Source organism: Ruditapes philippinarum, unplaced genomic scaffold (assembly GCF_026571515.1).
Source record: "Ruditapes philippinarum isolate M1 unplaced genomic scaffold, ASM2657151v2 ctg2286_1_1_1_1, whole genome shotgun sequence".
In the NCBI taxonomy this organism is placed as follows: domain Eukaryota; kingdom Metazoa; phylum Mollusca; class Bivalvia; order Venerida; family Veneridae; genus Ruditapes; species Ruditapes philippinarum.
The window spans coordinates 243,125-263,384 of NW_026859524.1; the positions used below are offsets into that span (position 1 = coordinate 243,125).

The 20,260-nt window shown below is 31.5% G+C and overlaps 1 protein-coding gene across 1 annotated transcript; it reads left to right on the forward strand.

The window, feature by feature from the left end:
* The first annotated feature begins 7,224 nt into the window (after positions 1-7,224).
* Positions 7,225-11,969, forward strand: LOC132756858 (multiple epidermal growth factor-like domains protein 10). The gene is made up of 5 exons (XM_060748004.1): positions 7,225-7,964; positions 8,377-9,516; positions 9,703-9,844; positions 10,154-10,188; positions 10,755-11,969. The coding sequence occupies exons 1-5, from the start codon at positions 7,847-7,849 to the stop codon at positions 10,880-10,882; spliced, it is 1,563 nt and encodes a 520-aa protein (XP_060603987.1). The 5' UTR covers positions 7,225-7,846; the 3' UTR covers positions 10,883-11,969.
* The last annotated feature ends 8,291 nt before the right edge of the window (positions 11,970-20,260 follow it).

Sequence of the window (20,260 nt, forward strand, 5' to 3'; positions counted from 1 at the left end):
AAGTTTTCGATCGTAATAGAATTTTTCAACACGCATTTTACGAACAAGCATGTGTCTATTCATAAACTATACCCAGTTACCCATGTCATCGTTAATTGGGCATTAAATGATACGCATGTGAAACGTCAAGTGCATGCATCTTATAGATATCATAAATGCAGTCGCTAAAATACTTCATGTGTTTTTTCTAACACTGATAACAAATTATGATAAACAAGTAAAAGTTTTGATTCATCATCTACTATTATAATAATTAAGAAATAAATTAATCGGTGATACAGCTGAAGTGTGACTTATTACATTTAGTAATAATATGAAATACCAGATAGTAAAAATGTAATGCAAATTATTAACAAGATAATGAAATATAAATTGAAAAGTAATTAAGAACAATTACCTTGAACCAACAATAATCAACTAATCTGGATTAAACCTATGGTGTTAGTGTGTGTGAGATGTTATTTTATTTATATAGCATCATATGAAAAGAAAACATAATGAAAACGGAAAATACAAATAAATTGCATTGTAATTGTTGTCCTAAAAGGACTTTGTACACTACCTTATCGAGATAGAAAAAAAAATACTGCCGCATGCCGTCCCTTACCGGTGTTTTTGGCAGTTTAACACTGTTTTATTCTAGTGACAAAATCACGAAGAATGTAAGTCACTACTTACTGTGTTATTACAATATAACAATATAAAAGGAGTATTAAAATGCTTTTCATTTTGCATTATTTTAATAAATGCTTCTAAATCAATCCCTAATATAATATATGTTCATCTACATCTACATTTTGTCAAACAAGACGTTTATTTCATTGTGTTCAAGTTTCGTGAACTTCTTCTGCATATAATCATGCATGCTCTATAAGCCGTGTATACTCTACGGAAATCTTAAAACACAAACACAGACCATACCAATTGATTTAATAAATATAACAGAAGTTGAAATATGAAATACGGTTTAGGTGATTAAGTAAAAGTTGGATTTACCAGTAAGATAAAATGTAAATAATGTTTTGAATATCATACAAGCATCTCTATAGAATGCCTGATTTACAAAGACATTTTTATAACCGAATGAAATTTATATTTTTCATTAAATTAATTCTTTAAACGTTAGTACTTAACGTTTTGTCGGTTAATGACTCTAACTTGTCACATTGTAAATAGAGTATAATTTCTGAACTACACATTCACCGTGCATATCCTGTAGCGCCGGAATGTGAAAATAACGCATGATTCGTGCAAAAGTAAACGCAGAATTGTGCAATAAATGACATACACCTTGTAAATCCTGTAAGGTGACCGTCATTTCTTGCACAATTCAGTGTTTTTTTTGTACACGAATCGTGCGTTATTTTCACATTCCAGCGTGACTGGATATACTAGTACACAGTGGTTGTGTAAATCAGTATTACACTATTTACAACTTTCAATACAAACGTTTTAAGAAATAATTTAATAACGACAAAAATAAATAAATAAAAGCAATTTAGTCTTTGTATGGAAGACAGGTTACAATGTTACAGCTTTTTTGAAACCTTTCTGTACAAGGGTGAATTTCACTGAAAAAATCTTCTTTTGAAATAAAATAATTCTTTAATATTTTATTTATGTAACAAAGGTTTTTTGAAATTAGTTCATTTGTTTGTTTGCAAGAGGAGAAAATTTAAACATATATCTTTATACAGAAATTCTTTTGAGAAAGGATACATCTTAAAAAAGAGTATTTTGACAGTTGTTTTCTATTTTTACATTGAAAACAATTTGCTACAAAAAATTGTGAAATATATATTTGATAAAATGATGCAAAACAAAATTAAATGAGTTCGACAACTTATTATTCTTTATTGTAATTTCTGAAATATTTTAGATTTACAATATTGTAAATAGTTTTTTATATAATTATGCAAAAAATATCCCCTATCAGTTGTAAATACAAAAAGAGCAATCTCAGTAGGAAACATCGCACCAAAGGAATGTAACAATATGCTGTGAAAATAGTTTTTACAATTACTGATAGAATATGCAAAACTGATATAAAAGTATTGACAGTAAACTTTCCACATTAGATTCAATTCAATGTATGTTGATAGCATAAACATGCATATCCAAACAATGGAATTAAAGGTCAGTGAACTCGAAAACAAAGTAAAGACCGCGACCTCGATTGTCAAAGTTTGTGGAAATGAATAAGCATCGCAAAAAGTTGGACAGTTTTGCCAATAAAATGTAAAAAATGGAAAACAGAACATAAAAGCATCGAAATAGCATAAAAGACAGAAATACAAAATTTGAAATGTCGTGGTATGCCCTAAAGAAAAAGATAAAAGTTATAAAAGTAAAATCTTGCGATTTATTGAAGAAAAGCTAAGACAATGCAACTTGGTGAATAGATATAAATAATTGGGGGTTATTTTTACCGAAAAGTGTAATTTTGCCAATCACTCCACAGCGCTTAGTAAAGGTTGCGGGCGAGCACTCGACAGTATTATCACACAAAGATTTTGGTTTTAAGGCTTTTGATAAACTGTATCATAGTTGTGTCGTCCCTGTTTTAGACTTTTGTTCAAGCATCTGGGGATTTAAACAATATCAAGCATCAGACAATGTACAGCATCTGGCTATATACGTTATTTTCTCTAAGTTCACCGATTTGCACCGGTTACAGCACTTTCAGGAGATTTAGGATGGTTATATTGTCGTTACAGACGATGGCTAAATATGTTTAGATATTGGAATAGATTACAATTAATGGATGATAATCGACTGACCAAGAGAATACTTCATATAGACTATAGACTGTGTCAAAATTATTGGAGCAATGATATAAAAACTGTCATGGACATACTTGGCTTCCGAGACAATTTACCAATAGATCGTCTATTGTTGATATACAATTGGCAAGAAATAAATTCAACAATCATTTAACAGTTAAATGGCAATCAGCGTTACAATAATATCCAAAACTAAGAACATATAGACTACTCAAACAAGAGTTTGTAACTGAACAATATATTATCTTGAACTTACCGAAAAATGATCGATCGGCAAAAACTCAAATGCATTGCGGTATACTTCCGTGACGAATTGAAACTGGGAGGTACATAAATAAACCATTGCATGATAGAATATGTACACAGTGTTTTAGTAATGAAATTGAAAATAAAACGCATTTTTTACTCCATTGTACATTATACAGCAAACTACGCAGTGAAATATTTGGCAAATTATAATGCAGAAAAATGCGCCGTACGTTATCACTGATAATTTGTGCACCATACGTTATCATTTCAGAAAATGCCCCGATATTAATATTTACAGCGGTTGTCCTAGATAGAATGGGCATTGATACTTAGACGCGCATTTCAGATGACGTACGGGACAAAATATCATGAAACAAAATCATTTGTGCACGGAACATTGTGGAGAAAGTTATTATAGATACCTTTACACTAGAACATGACAAATTTCAGAGAAGAAAATGAAAAATTTACTTTTCGGCGGCTGCATCCGCCATCTTGTTTGTTTGGGTAACGAACTGCGTGCTTTTTACCCCGTATGATCTAAATTTGACCTAATGACCTACTTTTGCTTTTTTATTTATTATTTTCTATAATTTTCTTTTAAAAAATCATTCATAATGGTAAAATGACGTCATCTTTATCGTGCCATTGTACAGCACGCGACTCATCTGGAACCCCCCATGCCAGATGAAATTTCCGGCATGGGTAAAACTAACGGAAACGCCAGTCTGATATGCAAGAAAAAAATGCCGTGCTTTGTCTCCGTCCGGTGGTAGCTCATGTTTATTCTTTTAACTGACTTTATTTTCTGAATAGCGTTTTACTATTTCATATTTCGAAAAATAGTAACAGTAAACACTAAAGCTTCAATACAACCAAGTATTGTTATATGGACAGTGCGCCAAAATTGTGCTGGTCTTTTAACTTCGGAACACCTCGCCAATTATTCATGAAAAGAACTTATCTGGAGGTTGACGGAAATAGCCGATATGTTTCTTTTGTTCACAGATGCAATTCGCCATTTGGACAATTAAGCTGCAAAAAGACCCATTGCATGCTTCTTTTTAAAGAAGCAGTCTTGTATTTCATTAACCTGTAATTGTAGCACAAGTTCCAATTAATCAACTAGGTCGTATTGTATAATTCCGCCTTTGTTTATAAACCGAATACGTGGGTTTTAAGGCACGCATAATTACATTATCCCTTTGAAGACGCAAATTTGCGTAATGTGTAAATAATGAAATATACGTCCTTTTATTTTACAAACATGAAGATGAACATTATAATTTATTATATCATATAATATATGGTATTGATTCAAATCTGAGTGGATATCATATTTACATACTAAATTTTATATTTGATCGTGTAGAACACACTTGAGTTAGTTTATATTTCACAATTTAAACATAAAATTATCGGTTATTGCCTTAGTATTTGCTTTGTAAAATCATAACAGTTCATGATAACGAAGTGTTTCCCGTAATATGAATTGATTTTATGAACATTGTGTATAATCTATATCAAAATCGCTGACGGAGATCCATATGTACTTCACCATTATATGCTTGAACAAGTGCTACCTACAAAATCACTTTTTACCTCCGAAAGCGACGATGAACTAGACAACCATAGCCCCTGTGCTGTGTTCAACTTATGAAGTCATTAATTTAACGAAAAAGTAAACCCTACTTACATGTTTATATCCAACATACAAATATCACTTTTCTCCAACATTAATATATATCTTAAAACAATAACTAACCGCTTCCTATAATTTATCCAGAATTGTTACTGTCCTCATTTTAGTCTTATTTACGTACATGTACATGTCTTTACTACTTTTGCCTCTTTTATTGATTTTAAAAAGGCATATGATATATTGTTAGATAGAAATTGTTTATGGGAAAAGTTGCGGCATTTGGGACTGGGGGGTAGACTTGTTCAAGCCAAAATGTCATTGTATAAGGATGTTAAATATAGTGTACGTGTAAATGGTTTTGATTCCCACTTGTTTGATATTAAGTGTGGATTGAAACAAGGATGTCACCTGTTTCCAATGGTTGTTTTCATCTTGTATATAAATGATTTTCCAATAATAAAATGACTGTGAATTGTGAAAAGCCAAATATAACACACTTTCGAATAAATAGTATGCAACGATCTGATCATGTTTTTAGAATAAACTCAAATGTGTTAGAATATGTCCATAGTTATAAATATCTTGGTATTGTTTAAAATGAATTTTCGATTTTAAAGACATATCAAAGAATGTTGCTATGTCAGCCTCAAGGCCACTTGGTTTGATCATCTCAAAAAGTAAGATTTTTGGTGGTTTCAAGTAATCAACATTTACAAAATTGTATGATTCATTGGTGTTGCCCATTATTAACTACAGTGCACCTATTTGGGGAGATAGGAATTTTTCATGTATAAATGCTGTTCAATATAGAGCGTTATCCTTTTTTTTTTTTGGGGGGGGGGGGGTGGAAGGTACACTCCCAATGCAGCAATTAATGGGGAGATGGGCTGGAAACAACAAAAATGTTTAACTATGGGGTTCAGTCTTTAGACAGTATTTTAGAGTTTGTAATATACAAAATTACAGAAAAAACAAAATCATTTTCATATGGTCAAGGAATGTTAATGTTAGAAATAGTTTCAGTAGAATGTTGAAATTGTTGCAAGATCTTGATTATAAATACTTGATGATTGAACATATTGGGAATGCAAAGCCTGCAATATCCTTGATTGAGTCCAAATTGTTTGAGTTAGAAAAAGAAAAATGGAAAGATATGTTAGTTAGGGATCAGTCTGTTAGATGAAATTGTGGTAACAAACTCAGAACATATAGATTGTTTAATTCAGATTTTGAAACTGAAAATACCTTTTTAAGAATATACCCTTTCAATATAAATCTGCATATACTAAATTTAGATGTGGTGTAGCTCCTCTTAGATTTGAGACGGGAAGATATGAAAACTTACCTTTAGATAAAAGATGCGGTTTTAACTGCGAATGTGTTGTTGAGGATGAAAAACATGTTCTCTTGTATTGCCCTTTATATGATGAAGTCAGGGTTTTTCTGTCTTAGCTTAAACTGATATATCAGATGATAATATATCAGACAATGATGAACTAATTTTGACTCTTAGTAATGAAAAATTAATGTGTGTTGCTGGCAAAACCTGCCATAACATTTTAAAAGATGGGGGAAAAGCCCTTTTTTATTTCTATCAAGCCGCCAAAGGGCATTTTTTACAAAATTTTTTTTCTTTTAAAAAATCTTATTTTAGGTATATACGTATATGTAAGATAGATTTGAGTGTGCACATTTAAATTGTGAAATATACATTGTATTGCATAAGGTAAATGCACAAATTCTAGTCAATCTTAATATTTTTAGATTTGTGCTAACTAATACATAGACAGTTTTAGGTTTTAGATGTTACAATGTACACGTGTTCTATATCAATATAAATATATAGTCTCTTACAAATCATTAATTGATTGGTCACTTATATGCAAATTGTAGATTAGATATGTAAAATGTGTATATATAATGTGAATGAGACTGAAATGAAATATTCTTATCTTATCTTATCTTGTATGTAAGTCCTCGTACTCCCGGTTTTCAATATATTAGGCCTTAAATTGTATAAGAATAACTAAACATTGGGATTTTTAATGAATAAACATTAGAAATTTCATCAAATCAAAATCATAATATTTCATATCGATTCATAATAAATGAGAAATGTTATGATTTTGATTGGATGAAATTTTAAATATTTATTCATAATATCATGAAATCATAATATTTCACATCTATTTTTTACCCAAATCTTTCCAATTTTTGTTTCCATAAAATTCATATGACTTTGATCATGCAAGTTATTGTGAGAAAAGATTAACGAAAGTTTGATATAGTTACATTTAGATTATTTTCCTTTACATAGCCTTTGATCATGGTTGTTAATTGTATCTTATATTTTATTTTATTTCAATATACAATACAATGTGATTGAATAATAAAAGACTATACAAACATTACAAACTGTTAAATAAAACTCAAAAAGTAAATATTCAAATATTACAAACTGTTAAATAAAAATTAAAGGGTAACATCTATTAATTCATAACTTACACTCAACAATGCCAGTTTTTTTGTCAATCAAAGGTCTGTAAAAATAAAAAATAAAAAGTGCGGTTTATTTCCAGTCTACAAAATTAAAGATGTGTGGTTTTTGTCCACTCTATAAAATCCATGTATGGGGTTTATCTACTCTTTACATTTTTTAGGTGTGGAGTTTTGTCCGTCTTCCATTTTTTGTGAACTCTATGAAAAGCCTAAAAAAGGTACGGGATATCTTAAAAAAACGCATTGTTTTCGATTGTTGGCACAAAATATTCTGCTTTTGCCAATTTAAATATTTCTATTTTAAATTAATGCTAAATTTGCATTTCTGACACGTGTCTGTAACTTCAAACTTTTAACAACATTTTTGTATTTAACTTGACTTGTTAAATATAGTTCCAGGTACCCATTATGGATATATAATTCGTCAATGTCACTTTACCAATATTACGTAAAAACATTCAAATATTTTAAAGTTGTGGTGTAAACACTGCCTTCACGATTATTTCTATTGGATGTTTTCAGCAGGAAGATCACGAAAGAGTTATGTGTTATAGGGATTGAAAATAGATTAAACAGAAACTTACATAATAACAACGACCGATATTTTGTTTTTAGTTTGGCAAAATATCTATTAGCCTCTTTTTAGATTGAATAACAAGGAAGTTTAGAATAGATGTTTAAAACCAATTTTAATTTACAATTTGTGAAAAGTACATGGAAAGTTACCCACATATCGACGATGAAGACGAACGTTCGCTTTATAATATTATTTTTGGTGATATTGTTACGCTGTGAGTAGTAATACAACCTTTTTTAATTTTAGATTATGATTTACTAAATGATGTTTAAATTTACAAAAAAAATCTTTTTATTACATAATTCATCGTTATGTACTGAAATGTAGCTATGATGATTGACAGTATACTGATATGTCAAATATAATTTCACTGCAGTGGCACTAGTCACATTTGATTGAGGGTGGTGGAAGCATAAAAAAACAATTATCTAAAGTATGTAAGGATACAAGCATAAGAAGTTAACAACTTGTTACTAACAGGGATGAGACATAGACATTCTTACATCGTATTTCAAGTTATAAATATAAATATGTTGCACATGGATGCACAATATGTATTATGTGTACCTATTTTACTCATTTTATTGCTTATGTTGAACACAATTTGATTTTGATATTTATTTTAGGCAAGTGCGCAGTAGGAGCTTGTGAAACTGGCTCTTGGGGAGATAACTGCGATAAAAAATGCCCGACAAATTGTGACAGGTCATGTGACAAGTTAAATGGTATCTGCACTCGTTGTCACAGAGGATTTTGGGATAGTTATTGTAACAACACCTGCAGTGTTTATTGCAGTGGAAGCTGTTATAAAGATGACGGAAAATGTTATTCTTGCAGAAACAAATTGTGGGGTGACATATGTGATAGGCCTTGCATTGTTCACTGTACCAGTTGTGATAGATATAATGGGAAGTGTCGTAATTGTGAATTGGGATTTTGGGGTGAATTTTGCAATAAGACTTGTGCTTCAACTTGTTATTCGTGTGATGAAAATAATGGACGTTGCGATTCTTGTAAAGGCTACAATTGGGGTCCTTATTGCAATAATACTTGCAATTTCCCGTGTAGGAGATGCGATATAAACTCTGGACAATGTGATTATTGTACATATGGACGCTGGGGTACATTCTGTAATAACACTTGTCGTGTTGGTTGCTCTAATACATGCTCAAGATTTACTGGATATTGCGACTCGTGTAATAATGGATATTGGGGAACCAATTGCAATAAAACATGCAGTAAAAATTGTCAGAGTTGTTATAGAAGCAATGGTGCCTGTTCGATTTGTAAAAATGGTTACTGGGGTATATCATGTAAAAATAAATGTGTCGGGAGTTGTTCGTCAAATGCATGCGACAAAGATTCGGGGGAATGCAGAAGTTGTCCAACTGGTAAATGGGGAAGCTACTGTGAAAATTTGTGCAGGAAATCGTGCTCCTGGAACTGTAAAAAACAGACAGGCGAATGTGCATGTAAAGCTGGATACTGGGGTACAGATTGCTTGAACATGTGCAATGAATCAAATTGTGATGTATGCTCACAAGCAGATGGATTGTGTACAAGATGCAAGCCTGGCTTTTGGGGCGTTAGGTGCGACTTTAAATGTAAGTCAGGTACATGCCTTCAATGCTATATCGACAGTGGATTATGCAGTGTTTGTCGACTTGGACGATTTGGAACACTTTGTAAGAATATATGCAGACATGGATGTCCTTGTTGCAGCATCTCTTCTGGAGCATGCTCCTTTAGTTGCCCGGGTACAATTGGTAAGTATATTATGAAATCACAATATATAAACTCAATCAACTTTCGTTATTAATGTTTCAATTGCATAAACTTTATTTAAATATTCCACACTTTACGATTAATGTGCATATTGTTTATCTATTACATGTATTATTTGTATGAAAATATTCATGATCTTGGTTAAAACGTGTTTCTTTATATCTCAGACGCGGTTGGCAATAAATTGACAGTCAGTGAGGAGCCGGCACAAGGAATAAGTTACATAACAGTTATAATCTCTGTGGTTACTAGTTTGGTTGTTGTTGTAACAGGAGTTGGAACATTTATCTTCCTTAAATCTAGATTCAGGTAAATAACATTGAAAGATTAAATAAAGGCCATAAACATTCTACAAATATATTAACCTGGTTTTATATAGTTTAAAAATGTTTTGGGTATACTACATAATATTTAAATATTGTATTTTGACATCAAAAGCACAATCAGGTTTTTGCTCATTAACTTTGTTATTTTCAAGATTTTGCTGAATTTCTTCAAGCTTTATAATAAATTATCATTGAGGTTCTTATATGACATCTAGTTTTGTTTTGTTCCATAATAAAAACATCAAATATTTTACATTGACCATAATATACAACATGCTTCTGTCTTTTTTAGGCAAACAAAACGCAAGAAAAGTGCGGACATGCAAGGTATATTTTCTTAATAGCTATTGAATTTCCATTTATTATCCTGTTTACAATTTACATTGATTAATATTTTACTGACCTTTATTTCACACTAGCACTGAATGTAATAAAATACTCTTTAGCTTTTATACCCTTATGTATATAATTTAAGAGTAGATATCCCATTCAAAGAAAATCTGACCCCTCATATTTGCCAATATGTTTTACAGTCGAACATTCTATAATTATACCATTAAACATTTAGGTTTGGTAGTTCTTACAAGTTTACTTGAAAGTAAAATGTTATAACTTCTTTGTGAATCATAGATTCCAATTTTTCTCATTTCCATTAAAGTGGGCGTTCGGGAAAGGTTAAACGATGCGTTAACAAGGGCAGCTTTGCAAACGTCAATGATTGCTTTGTCTGGTATTACCATCTTTTTATTTCACATACATAAGAACTATTTATTCCAATCAGTATGATACTTTAAATGGATAGATAGCACCGATAACATAATAATACATCATTGTTGCACTCAGTTTCAAAAGCGTTATATTTGATATACAGCTTTCTTTTTATTTTTTTGAAGGTTCTTTATCAGAGATGTCTGGTACACCCACTACACAAACATCTCAAGGTACAAGAAATGAGATGAACATCGATGTTGCGGAGCCTGTTAACACATCAGATGATCATACTTACGAGAAACTAAAATAATAAAGAATGTTATGTAGAACCAGTTTTACTGCACAAAGTACCACTTGATGTGCAAAAAAGGTTCTGAAGAATTTTTTATCATATCACATATCAATCTTAACAAAATATGCTTGGTTTAAAAATTCGGAAACAACAACACAATTGCTTTGTTGAAATGTTTAAAAAGAAATTTTATAAGATTGTTTGATAGATATTGTAAAAATGCCTTAGTGGTTGATGTAAAAAATAACAGGAATCTGAACATTTTGCCGGGACATAACATAATGGGACATGCAACTATCGACCAGATAAGCTCAAGTGTGTACATCAAATATACACACGACGTTAGTATTTGAAGTGAAAACGCTGAAACATTTTCATACTTACTGATAATACCATATCAATGCAAAAGGTTGGCTTATAATAGTTGGCTTATAATTGTTGCTTGTCACGCTCAAAAAATATTCTTTTGCAATGATCGTGGCGCTTGCGCCTGATTGGATAAGAAGATAACGAGATGCCTATCTCAGTTCGATTGTTTCGTTGTATTATGTCTCAGATATTCAACTTATCAACTGATGATCTTAATCAATTAATAATTTATTACTAAAAAATTATTTTCCCTAACGTGTGTTTCAATCAAATTAAAATCGTGTACTTATAAACATTTTTTATAATTCGTACAATTAAGTGTATCAGTATATATACTGTTTGAATTTTTGTTCTTCTAGAAGTTTTTTTCCTGAAATTTGATCGTTTTTTTCAATAGCCTGTATTCCATACCTAAGATTAGATACTATTATGCTTTCATAGATAAATATTCTATATTTCCAAAAAAGGAACATTGCACAAGTGGTTCAGCTTTTTAAATATGCTTTACATTTTCAGCCAAAATTTTTTTGTATCATTCATAACACATACACATTTGAGTGTAACAGTAGGATAAAGAGTGAGTCACCAGTTCACCAGTTCATTTATTTCTTAATATAAGTAATATTAGATGATGTATCAAAACTATAAATTTGTTCAACATTATTTGTTATAGGAGCTTCTCTTAGAAATAAACACATGGAGCATTTCAGCAACCGTATTCATGATATTTATAACATGTACTTGTACTTGAATTAATCATAGTTAAATTTAAATGTAGATATGTAGTTATCTATATATTAGTGCAAAAATAAAACATTAAAATAAATGCGTTTGGTCTACTGTTCAACATATCATGTCATTCTCGTCGGGTGTGGTGTTAAGTTAATGATATATCAAAATATATAATACTGAACGTTTGAAACGTAGCTTTTCATTGGATAATCATGACGTTTGTACAGTTTTATATTCACGACTGCTGAAAAACAACTCTTTTTTTCTCTCTCATAAATAAAGTTTGCTCTATGTTAGATTCGTTTCCTGACAGGTTATATGGCCGTATATAAACGGTATTGGACAATATAACTCTCGCCTAGAAATATTTAAAGTACTTTTGAATAATCACAATATATTTGTACCTTAAAGTGTATATAAAGCTATACTTGTATATCTGATACTAAATTATTGTTTGAATTTTAAAGCAGAATACTGTCAAAATGCTTGTATGAAATAAATATGGTTATTAATTGCCTTAAGGCGAGTTGTGCATGGACAAAATCATTGATAAACGGATAAAACCCTACTTAAAATAGCAAAATAATGTTTTTTTCCGGAACAATATATTTTATTTACGTAGATTATTCTTGTGTGTTAAATAACAGAGACATTCTATACAACTTTTTCGGGAATCAACCATTTTATAATGCAACCAATATAATTTTACTGTAGAAAATTTTTATAAAAATATCTCATAAGATATAGCTTTATACCCTTTAACCAAATTTGTTATATATTTTTTCAAAGCAATTTGAATTTTTATCATCGGAAGAAAAAGAAGACGTTCATAGTCTCCGTATTTAAATCAATCCATAGTTCAAGTTTCATAAACGTATTTTCAGTACTCTTTGAATAATCACGGGATCCAGTTTAAGACGAGACAGTATTTATGTGGTTACGAGATCTACGTTGCCCTCTCTAATGTTCTCTTTGGCTACATAATAGAAATAAGTCACATAAAATCTGACAGAATGGATGACATACCTTTTGTTCTTGTAGCCGCATTATTCTTGTAAGTGTGGACGGAGAGAGGATGGACATATAAGCGAACAGAGACAGAGGGTAAACCTCAATTTCCAATTAGTTAATGAGAGAAATAAAATGTTTAATGCTAATTTAAAAGATAAACTGACTTGTGTTACATGACTGTCATTCTGTCAAAGACAGTGCTTTTCACAAACAGTTTCGGCTGGATATTATAGTGTATTTAACGTTTTTGATTATAACTGTGTGAATTGTGCTTAAAAAATAGTAAAAAAAGCAATCTGACAAATGAAAAGTAAGACTAGAGCGCGAAAATCGGAGACTTGCGAGAAAACCTGATTATCGCCGGAGCACATAAAGGATTGTAGATCTGAATCTGACTATTGTCTATTTTCGGAGCTTCCTATTCGTTGTTAATATATTTGTGGCCTAAATAAAAGCCTATACAGGGACTGACAAAATTTGAATGAATTTTTCTAACTAAGTTTCCCTGAATTTTACTTTGTTGAGAATGTTTAGTGCCAGAAAATCCTAAGTCGAACAGGCTTTACAAAGAGAAAATGAAGACGTGCTAGTCAACAGCATAAAGTAGGTATTGAATGTTCGAATTTTGAGACCTGAACGCTACATGGACATTATTTCAACTATGCTGAGAATCTTGAACGAACAGTTCCATAATATTTTGAACAAACCATTGTTTTCTGTTTTCATCGCCAGAAAGTAAAACGAGGTTACGATATGTAAAGAAAGGCGTCGATAATTAACAATAATGGTACAGTCTAAAATTCTACCTGTATAAATGCTTGAATCTAACCGATGAAATTACAATTGAAATTACAATAATTACCTCAGTGTTACTTCATACGAAAATTTGATAAATCGGCACGCGTACATAATACTATTGTTTACTTATTAATGAAAATTATTATGTACACATCATATGCCGACATATTGATTAGCGGAATACTTTCAGTTTTACTTCTCGCTATCAGATGCAAGCCACCACTAGTTACACGTCAGTGATTAGCTTAAACCGCTTTAATGCGGATAAATCATTACACACCTACTGTACCTGTAGGCAGGGATAATGGCTAATTGTTGATGCGAAATTCTTGCATCGGCAATTATTGATTGACACATGCATCCATCGGAAATTATAACGTGTCAAAAATGACATGCAAGCTGATTTTATGACGGATCAAACAAGTGCATTTCAAAAATTTTACGTGTCAGGGGTCAAACGAACACCCTGGTACAATGATTTCAATTGATGCTTTTCAACTGTTACTAAACTCTCTTTTTTCTCGTCTGGAAAATGACAACAATCGGTATCCGTACTTTCTTCAGCCAACATGGCAATTCATCTCTTAACAAGGGCAACATTGTCACAATATACGCCCGTCACAGAAGTTTTTGACAGAGATGTGGGCATAAACGATAAGCATATAGTCGACATTCTCTGGGCTATATCCAGAAAATATCTGGAAATATTATCATCTCTAGTGATGTTTACTCTGAATTTTGACCCCTATATGTGACATTGACCCTGGCCGCAGGGACCTAAATTTTGCATGCGACACTCCACCTCACAAAAGTGAACATTTATGCCAAGTTATATTGAAATCCCTCTATGCATGTAGAAATATTGCTCCGGACAAGTGTTTCTATGACCTCTAAGTGTGACCTTGACATTTGACCTTGAGGCCTGGTTCATGCGCACAACACGGCTTCTTTTAGTGGTGAGCATTTGTATGAAGTTTCATTAGAATCCCTCCATATGTGTAGGAGGTATGCTCTGGACAAAATCTTTAAATTTTTATCATCTTAAGTAACCTTGACAATCATCTTTAGTGATCTTGACCTCGCATATATTAATCAAAATTACATGTTTCAAACCAGTAGTCATGATAATGACCATTTGTGTTTCAATCCCTCAATAAATGATGACTAAATGGTCCTAATACACATTGTCATATTTTTATCTGAACTTTGACCCCTACATATGCACGTAGGGCACAAAATGGGCGCTACATATGTATGTGTGACCTTGATCGTAGGGACCATAATTTTGCACGTGACACTAGGCCTCACAATAGTGAACATTTGTGCCAAGTTATATTGAAATCCCTTTATCCATGTAGAAGTTTTGCTCCGGACAAGCGTTTTTCAATGACCTCTTAGTGCGACCTTGACCTTTAACCTAAAGGCCTGGTTCATGCGCGTGAAACGGCTTCTCATAGTGGTTAACAAAGCTGCCCGCCCAGCCGCCCCCAAGGGGAAACTATAATACGACCTGTTTTTGAAACGGGCGTATAAAAGTAATCATACGACGACAATTGTTGTTTCTTGGTTAAAATCCTCGTTTAAACATAAAATAACATATGCATTTTCAACTTTCATACAATTTTAAGAGCTGTGCCGCTAGACAATAGTGTGTCTTGGCTAGCCATACATGACTCACTTATGCCTAGAACTTTTTCCTAGCCATACTGGCCCGTACGGCTAGCCACTTCCTTATTCAAATGCTTGGACCGGGGACCAACTTTAAAGACCATGGGTAGTCTCACGACGTTGGTTAAGGCCTAAAAAGCGTTGTCGTTCCTACCTTGCAAAATCTTCCTACCCTAATGATTTTTAGGCAAAACAGTTCTTTGGGGTTTTTTACTAAAACAAAATAGATCTACAATAATTTTGGTAGTTCTGGCTTCCAAAACTTTATAAGCCGCTATTTAACATTTTTGTTTTTCATCTGATGCGGCATGTCATAGTATATAAACGGGTACGCTGAAGACCATAAGCTATAATTTTGGCGACAGTTCGCCTCTTCCGGATTCCCCTCGATAAACAGTCTCTCCCCCCCCCCCCAAAAAAAAAAAGAATCTATTATTCCTTTGAACTGCATCAGATTAATTGTTCCTCAGGTGTAAAATATTTATTGTTTGCATTTTGCTAATAAAACCAACCAGTTCTGAATTGCAGTCCAAACTAACCAAAATCAATGCAGGAAACTTTAAAAGTGTCATCCGTCTCAATGGGGCTGCCATTCTTTTCTTGGCTATATTCCGTATTGAACGGTACTGTGTCGGCGAGTTCGTTCAGGACGATTTGTTAGCGTTTTATAGTCCGGATAGGCGCTTTAATAAGTGCGCGAGCGCTTCGCCTTAAAAGACAGGCATGTCTTCAAATTCTTTTCACTTTTCACTAGCAGCCATATTCAAACTAAAAGGAACTGACTACATATATATTTATTCATACTGTATATAAATACATGGAGCTAGATGTATATATCTGTGATTTAGCTCCATGAACTCGAACTGCACGACTGGAGCTGTACAGCCTGTACCTGTTTTTTTCGCCGATAATTACTTTTTTTATTCATTATCATACATAAATCGGTGTGGAAAGATGCATTAGACCTTTTAAAGTTCATCCCGTTGGGAAAAAGGCAAGAATTAACATTTTATCATCCAAGCGCCTTGTCCGGTATATACCAGAATACGGTATTTAGTGTGGGCTCCAATATCCTAGTTTAGTTTAATAATATTTTATTGTATAACTATACACACAATATACAATTTCATAATTTTACAGACATAATCAAGTGTACATACAAAAGGGTTGGGCCAAAAGTTCTAACAACATTATCGTGGGCCCTTCCCTGAGGTCAGTCAGAAATAAGTTTATACTATTTGAATAAAGATGTGTGATATCAAATAATTATCACTTTCAGTTTTAAGTAATTTTCAGGAACTAATTTTCATGAACTAATTTAAAAAATGTTTTATATGTAAATATAAATTAATCAAATGAACATTTAACAGAGAAAAATATATATATATATATATATAGAATAGAAATATAGATAAGCATTATAATAAATTTATGATACTAAGAGTGATTAGATTAAGTTATTTAAATATTTTAAATGTATAAAGTATAAGTTTCAAAAGTCAAAAGTGTTCCATTTAAAGTTATTTATAGCTTTTGAATTACGTGTTCTAAGTATCCAATTTTGAGAAAAAGGAATAAATAATAGAATGAAATAACAAAATTATTGTATTTGTTACAAAAATTGAAAAAAAATAATACTATTAATAAATAAATAAATACAAAAATATTCACCGCACAAAACCCTGCTTAATCCTAAAGTACTGTTTCAGCAGTAAAATATTTGATTTTATTCATTAATTATTATTAATTATTATTTATTAAATCAAGCTCCAATATCCTAGACAGAAATTGGGAAACTGGCATAGCAAAAAAAATATTTTAAAAAATTGTCTCGTTTGGAAAAAAAATGAAACACAGCTAGTACACTTGCTAAACTGGAGTAACTATGTATCAAGAGAGCCAGAATGGCCCCGGGTCGCTAACCTGAGATGTGTTGATGGAAAAGGCAAAATTTTCAAAGCAAATGTTGGTCAAAATTGGTGTGAAATTCTGACATTTGCTAAATAAGCATGTCATCTCAGGTTACTAGATTTTTTTTATATTGAGCTCAATTAGTTCATTAGCAGAAGATGTTTAAAAGTTTCTCTAATTTTAGTTCTACAGGTCTCTTAAATTTAAACTACAGGCCATTCAAATTAATTTCAACAAATTTGATAATAGATAATCTAAGAACGCTACAGACAAAGTATGGTGATCATCCATCCATATTTCTAAGTAGAAAAAATATGATTTAAAGTTTGTCATAATTTTGCTTTATTTTTTCTAAGATAAACATATCTTGTTCATGTGGAAAATAATAAAGAAATAGTTTTCCATTAGATCAAAATCATCAGTGTCATATCCGGAGGAATTTATTTATAACCTTGGTTGAATGCATAATACATATTAATGCATGTAGGTGTCAATTAATTCTCTTAAAATCGCTAGGAGTGAAGGTTAATTATGCCCTAAAACAAAAAAAAAACATACCGTTTGATGTGCTTATACGATCGGATACAGCTCGAATTCGCTATTTCTTATATTATCTGTTTACATCAACATTGACAAATAAGGGGTGTCGATAATTCTTATATAAAAACATACTATACATCGCCTAAATTAAATTTTTACCACCCGATGAATCTCTATTTATGCGTTTAGCATGGAAGAATGTTCACTCTTTGAGTGTAGAGTCCCTGGTTCGAATCCTGAAAAGACATTTCTTTCTTTTCTTTCATGTTTTTTTTTTTTTTTTTTTTTTTGTTGTTCTTTTTTTCAACGAACTGGAATTTAGTTCCCCTTTAACACCATTCACAAAATGCTATTTGATAACGTTTAGTTATACTCTAATTCGCGTTCAACAGGTTAAGCATAATATAACACAGTTAATTCTAATTATGGTGATAAATGAGCAATGGAAAAAAATATACATGTATATACATTGAGCCAAAATTGTTTAAAATGTGGCGAATGAAATTCAGAGTTTCAAACAGAATAAAATCGATAATACTATTCACACTGTCCAATGACAGTTTAAAGTTAAATATAATCAATTTTGCTCGACAATCATACGTTTATCTTTAAATTGTGCAAAACATTATATAAGAAAAAATGAAAATTTACGTGACACAATGTAAAAACGTATTCTGAAAGTAAAACTGTTGTTCGGGAAATGTGCCCAATCGCAGATTTGAACTCGAAAAAAAATATGTTCAAAACCTGAGATCTTCATTATCTGAACTCTCTAACCACTACGCTACTCGAATTTATATGTCTATCTTCTATATTGCAATTAAAATGCAAAATGTAATAATTGAAGAACTTGTACAACACATTATAATATCAAAATGGTATGATCGATTAATGTAAATTGTTCTTAGATTAACGAGAAGTAATTGAATTTAGAAGAACAGTATATTTTATTTACCACACAACCAACATATATATTTCGTATACTTTCTTAATTTAGAGAATGAAAGCCGTGCAATTTTTGTTTTACTTTATTACTAACAGGAAATAGTCATATTTTAAATATCTTCACACTTAACCTGTGTGAAGGTGTTAATAGGCCATCCATATAATATGAACAGAACAGAAAATTAATTTAATTTATTACTACAACTTATTCATGTATATTATACGAAAAAAAAATAAAATAAGTACATACATACGAAAATGATAATGGGCAATCACGATAATTAACGCTCTGCTTTCAACATTCTGTTTCTCATAGCTAGGGTTCCTTTAAAGTCACATGCTTATCTTTTAACTGTCAAGCTGAGATACATTTTGTAGCTGTATTTCAAAACACTGACTGTTATAATGGCGATTGAACAGTTATTGATAATGGTAAATATGTAGGATGATGATGATGATATTGATGATGAACAGAAGTATGTTGATAGTAATGATAATGATGATTAAAGTGATGGAGGTAATGATTAGCAGAAGTATTTGACAGTGATGATGACGATTATATTGTTGATGGTGATGATAAAGTTGATGGCAAATGTTATTCTTGTTGACCCGGACTGTGGGAAGTGTAGTGATTGTCAATTGGAATTATGGGGTGAATTTTGCAATATGACTATAAATCAAACTGTTTATATCATACATATTTGGAATTTCAATAATATTATGAAATCATTTTGCAAGATCTAATTAATCCTATATGTATATTTCACAATGACAATTGCTGAATAAATCGAAGTTGATATACACATTTTATCTATTCCTGGTCTAGTTGGATTCGATGATTTCGAGCTCAGATTTTATACTTCACTTCTTCTGTTCTTTTAAATCCAATATCCTATAATCGTAATAAACAAATGTTTTAATCGCAAACTTCAATGCCATAGCATTATTTTAATACCATCATTATCCAAATGGGTTTGATTCATTTTTAGACCTTTTTTGCTTGACACTGCTCAATATGTTGTTATCCGTAGCTCGGAGAGTGTGGGGTTTTCCAAGTTTATCCCTCGGTACAAACAAACTTTTACCATGATAGTGTCATTGTACACTACCGTTCACAATAAATATGTCAACCTGTTGCGCTGTAATTGTATGTTTTTTTTATTATATCCTCGGATAAGCCGGGAAAACGCAAAAAAAAGTCTAATATCAAACAATATAAAATACCAAATTTATTTACTTCAGAATAAATAAAGAGCTTTAAATAATTGATTTGTGTCATACGGCGAGGGAAATAATTTCAATTAAAATGATAGTTTTTTACCATTATAGATGAGTTTGAGTTACACTGAAGTTGAAAGTCAACTGATGTTAAGATCAGTCACGCTTTTTAAGGCGTGAAACACGTTAACGTAAGTATAAGGT

Coding starts and splice junctions, on each gene's coding strand:
- LOC132756858 (XM_060748004.1), top strand. CDS start 7,847: ATGTTTAAAACCAATTTTAATTTACAATTTGTGAAAAGTACATGGAAA. Junction 7,965..8,376: donor TTTGGTGATATTGTTACGCT/GTGAGTAGTAAT, acceptor TATTTATTTTAG/GCAAGTGCGCAGTAGGAGCT. Junction 9,845..10,153: donor TTCCTTAAATCTAGATTCAG/GTAAATAACATT, acceptor TGTCTTTTTTAG/GCAAACAAAACGCAAGAAAA.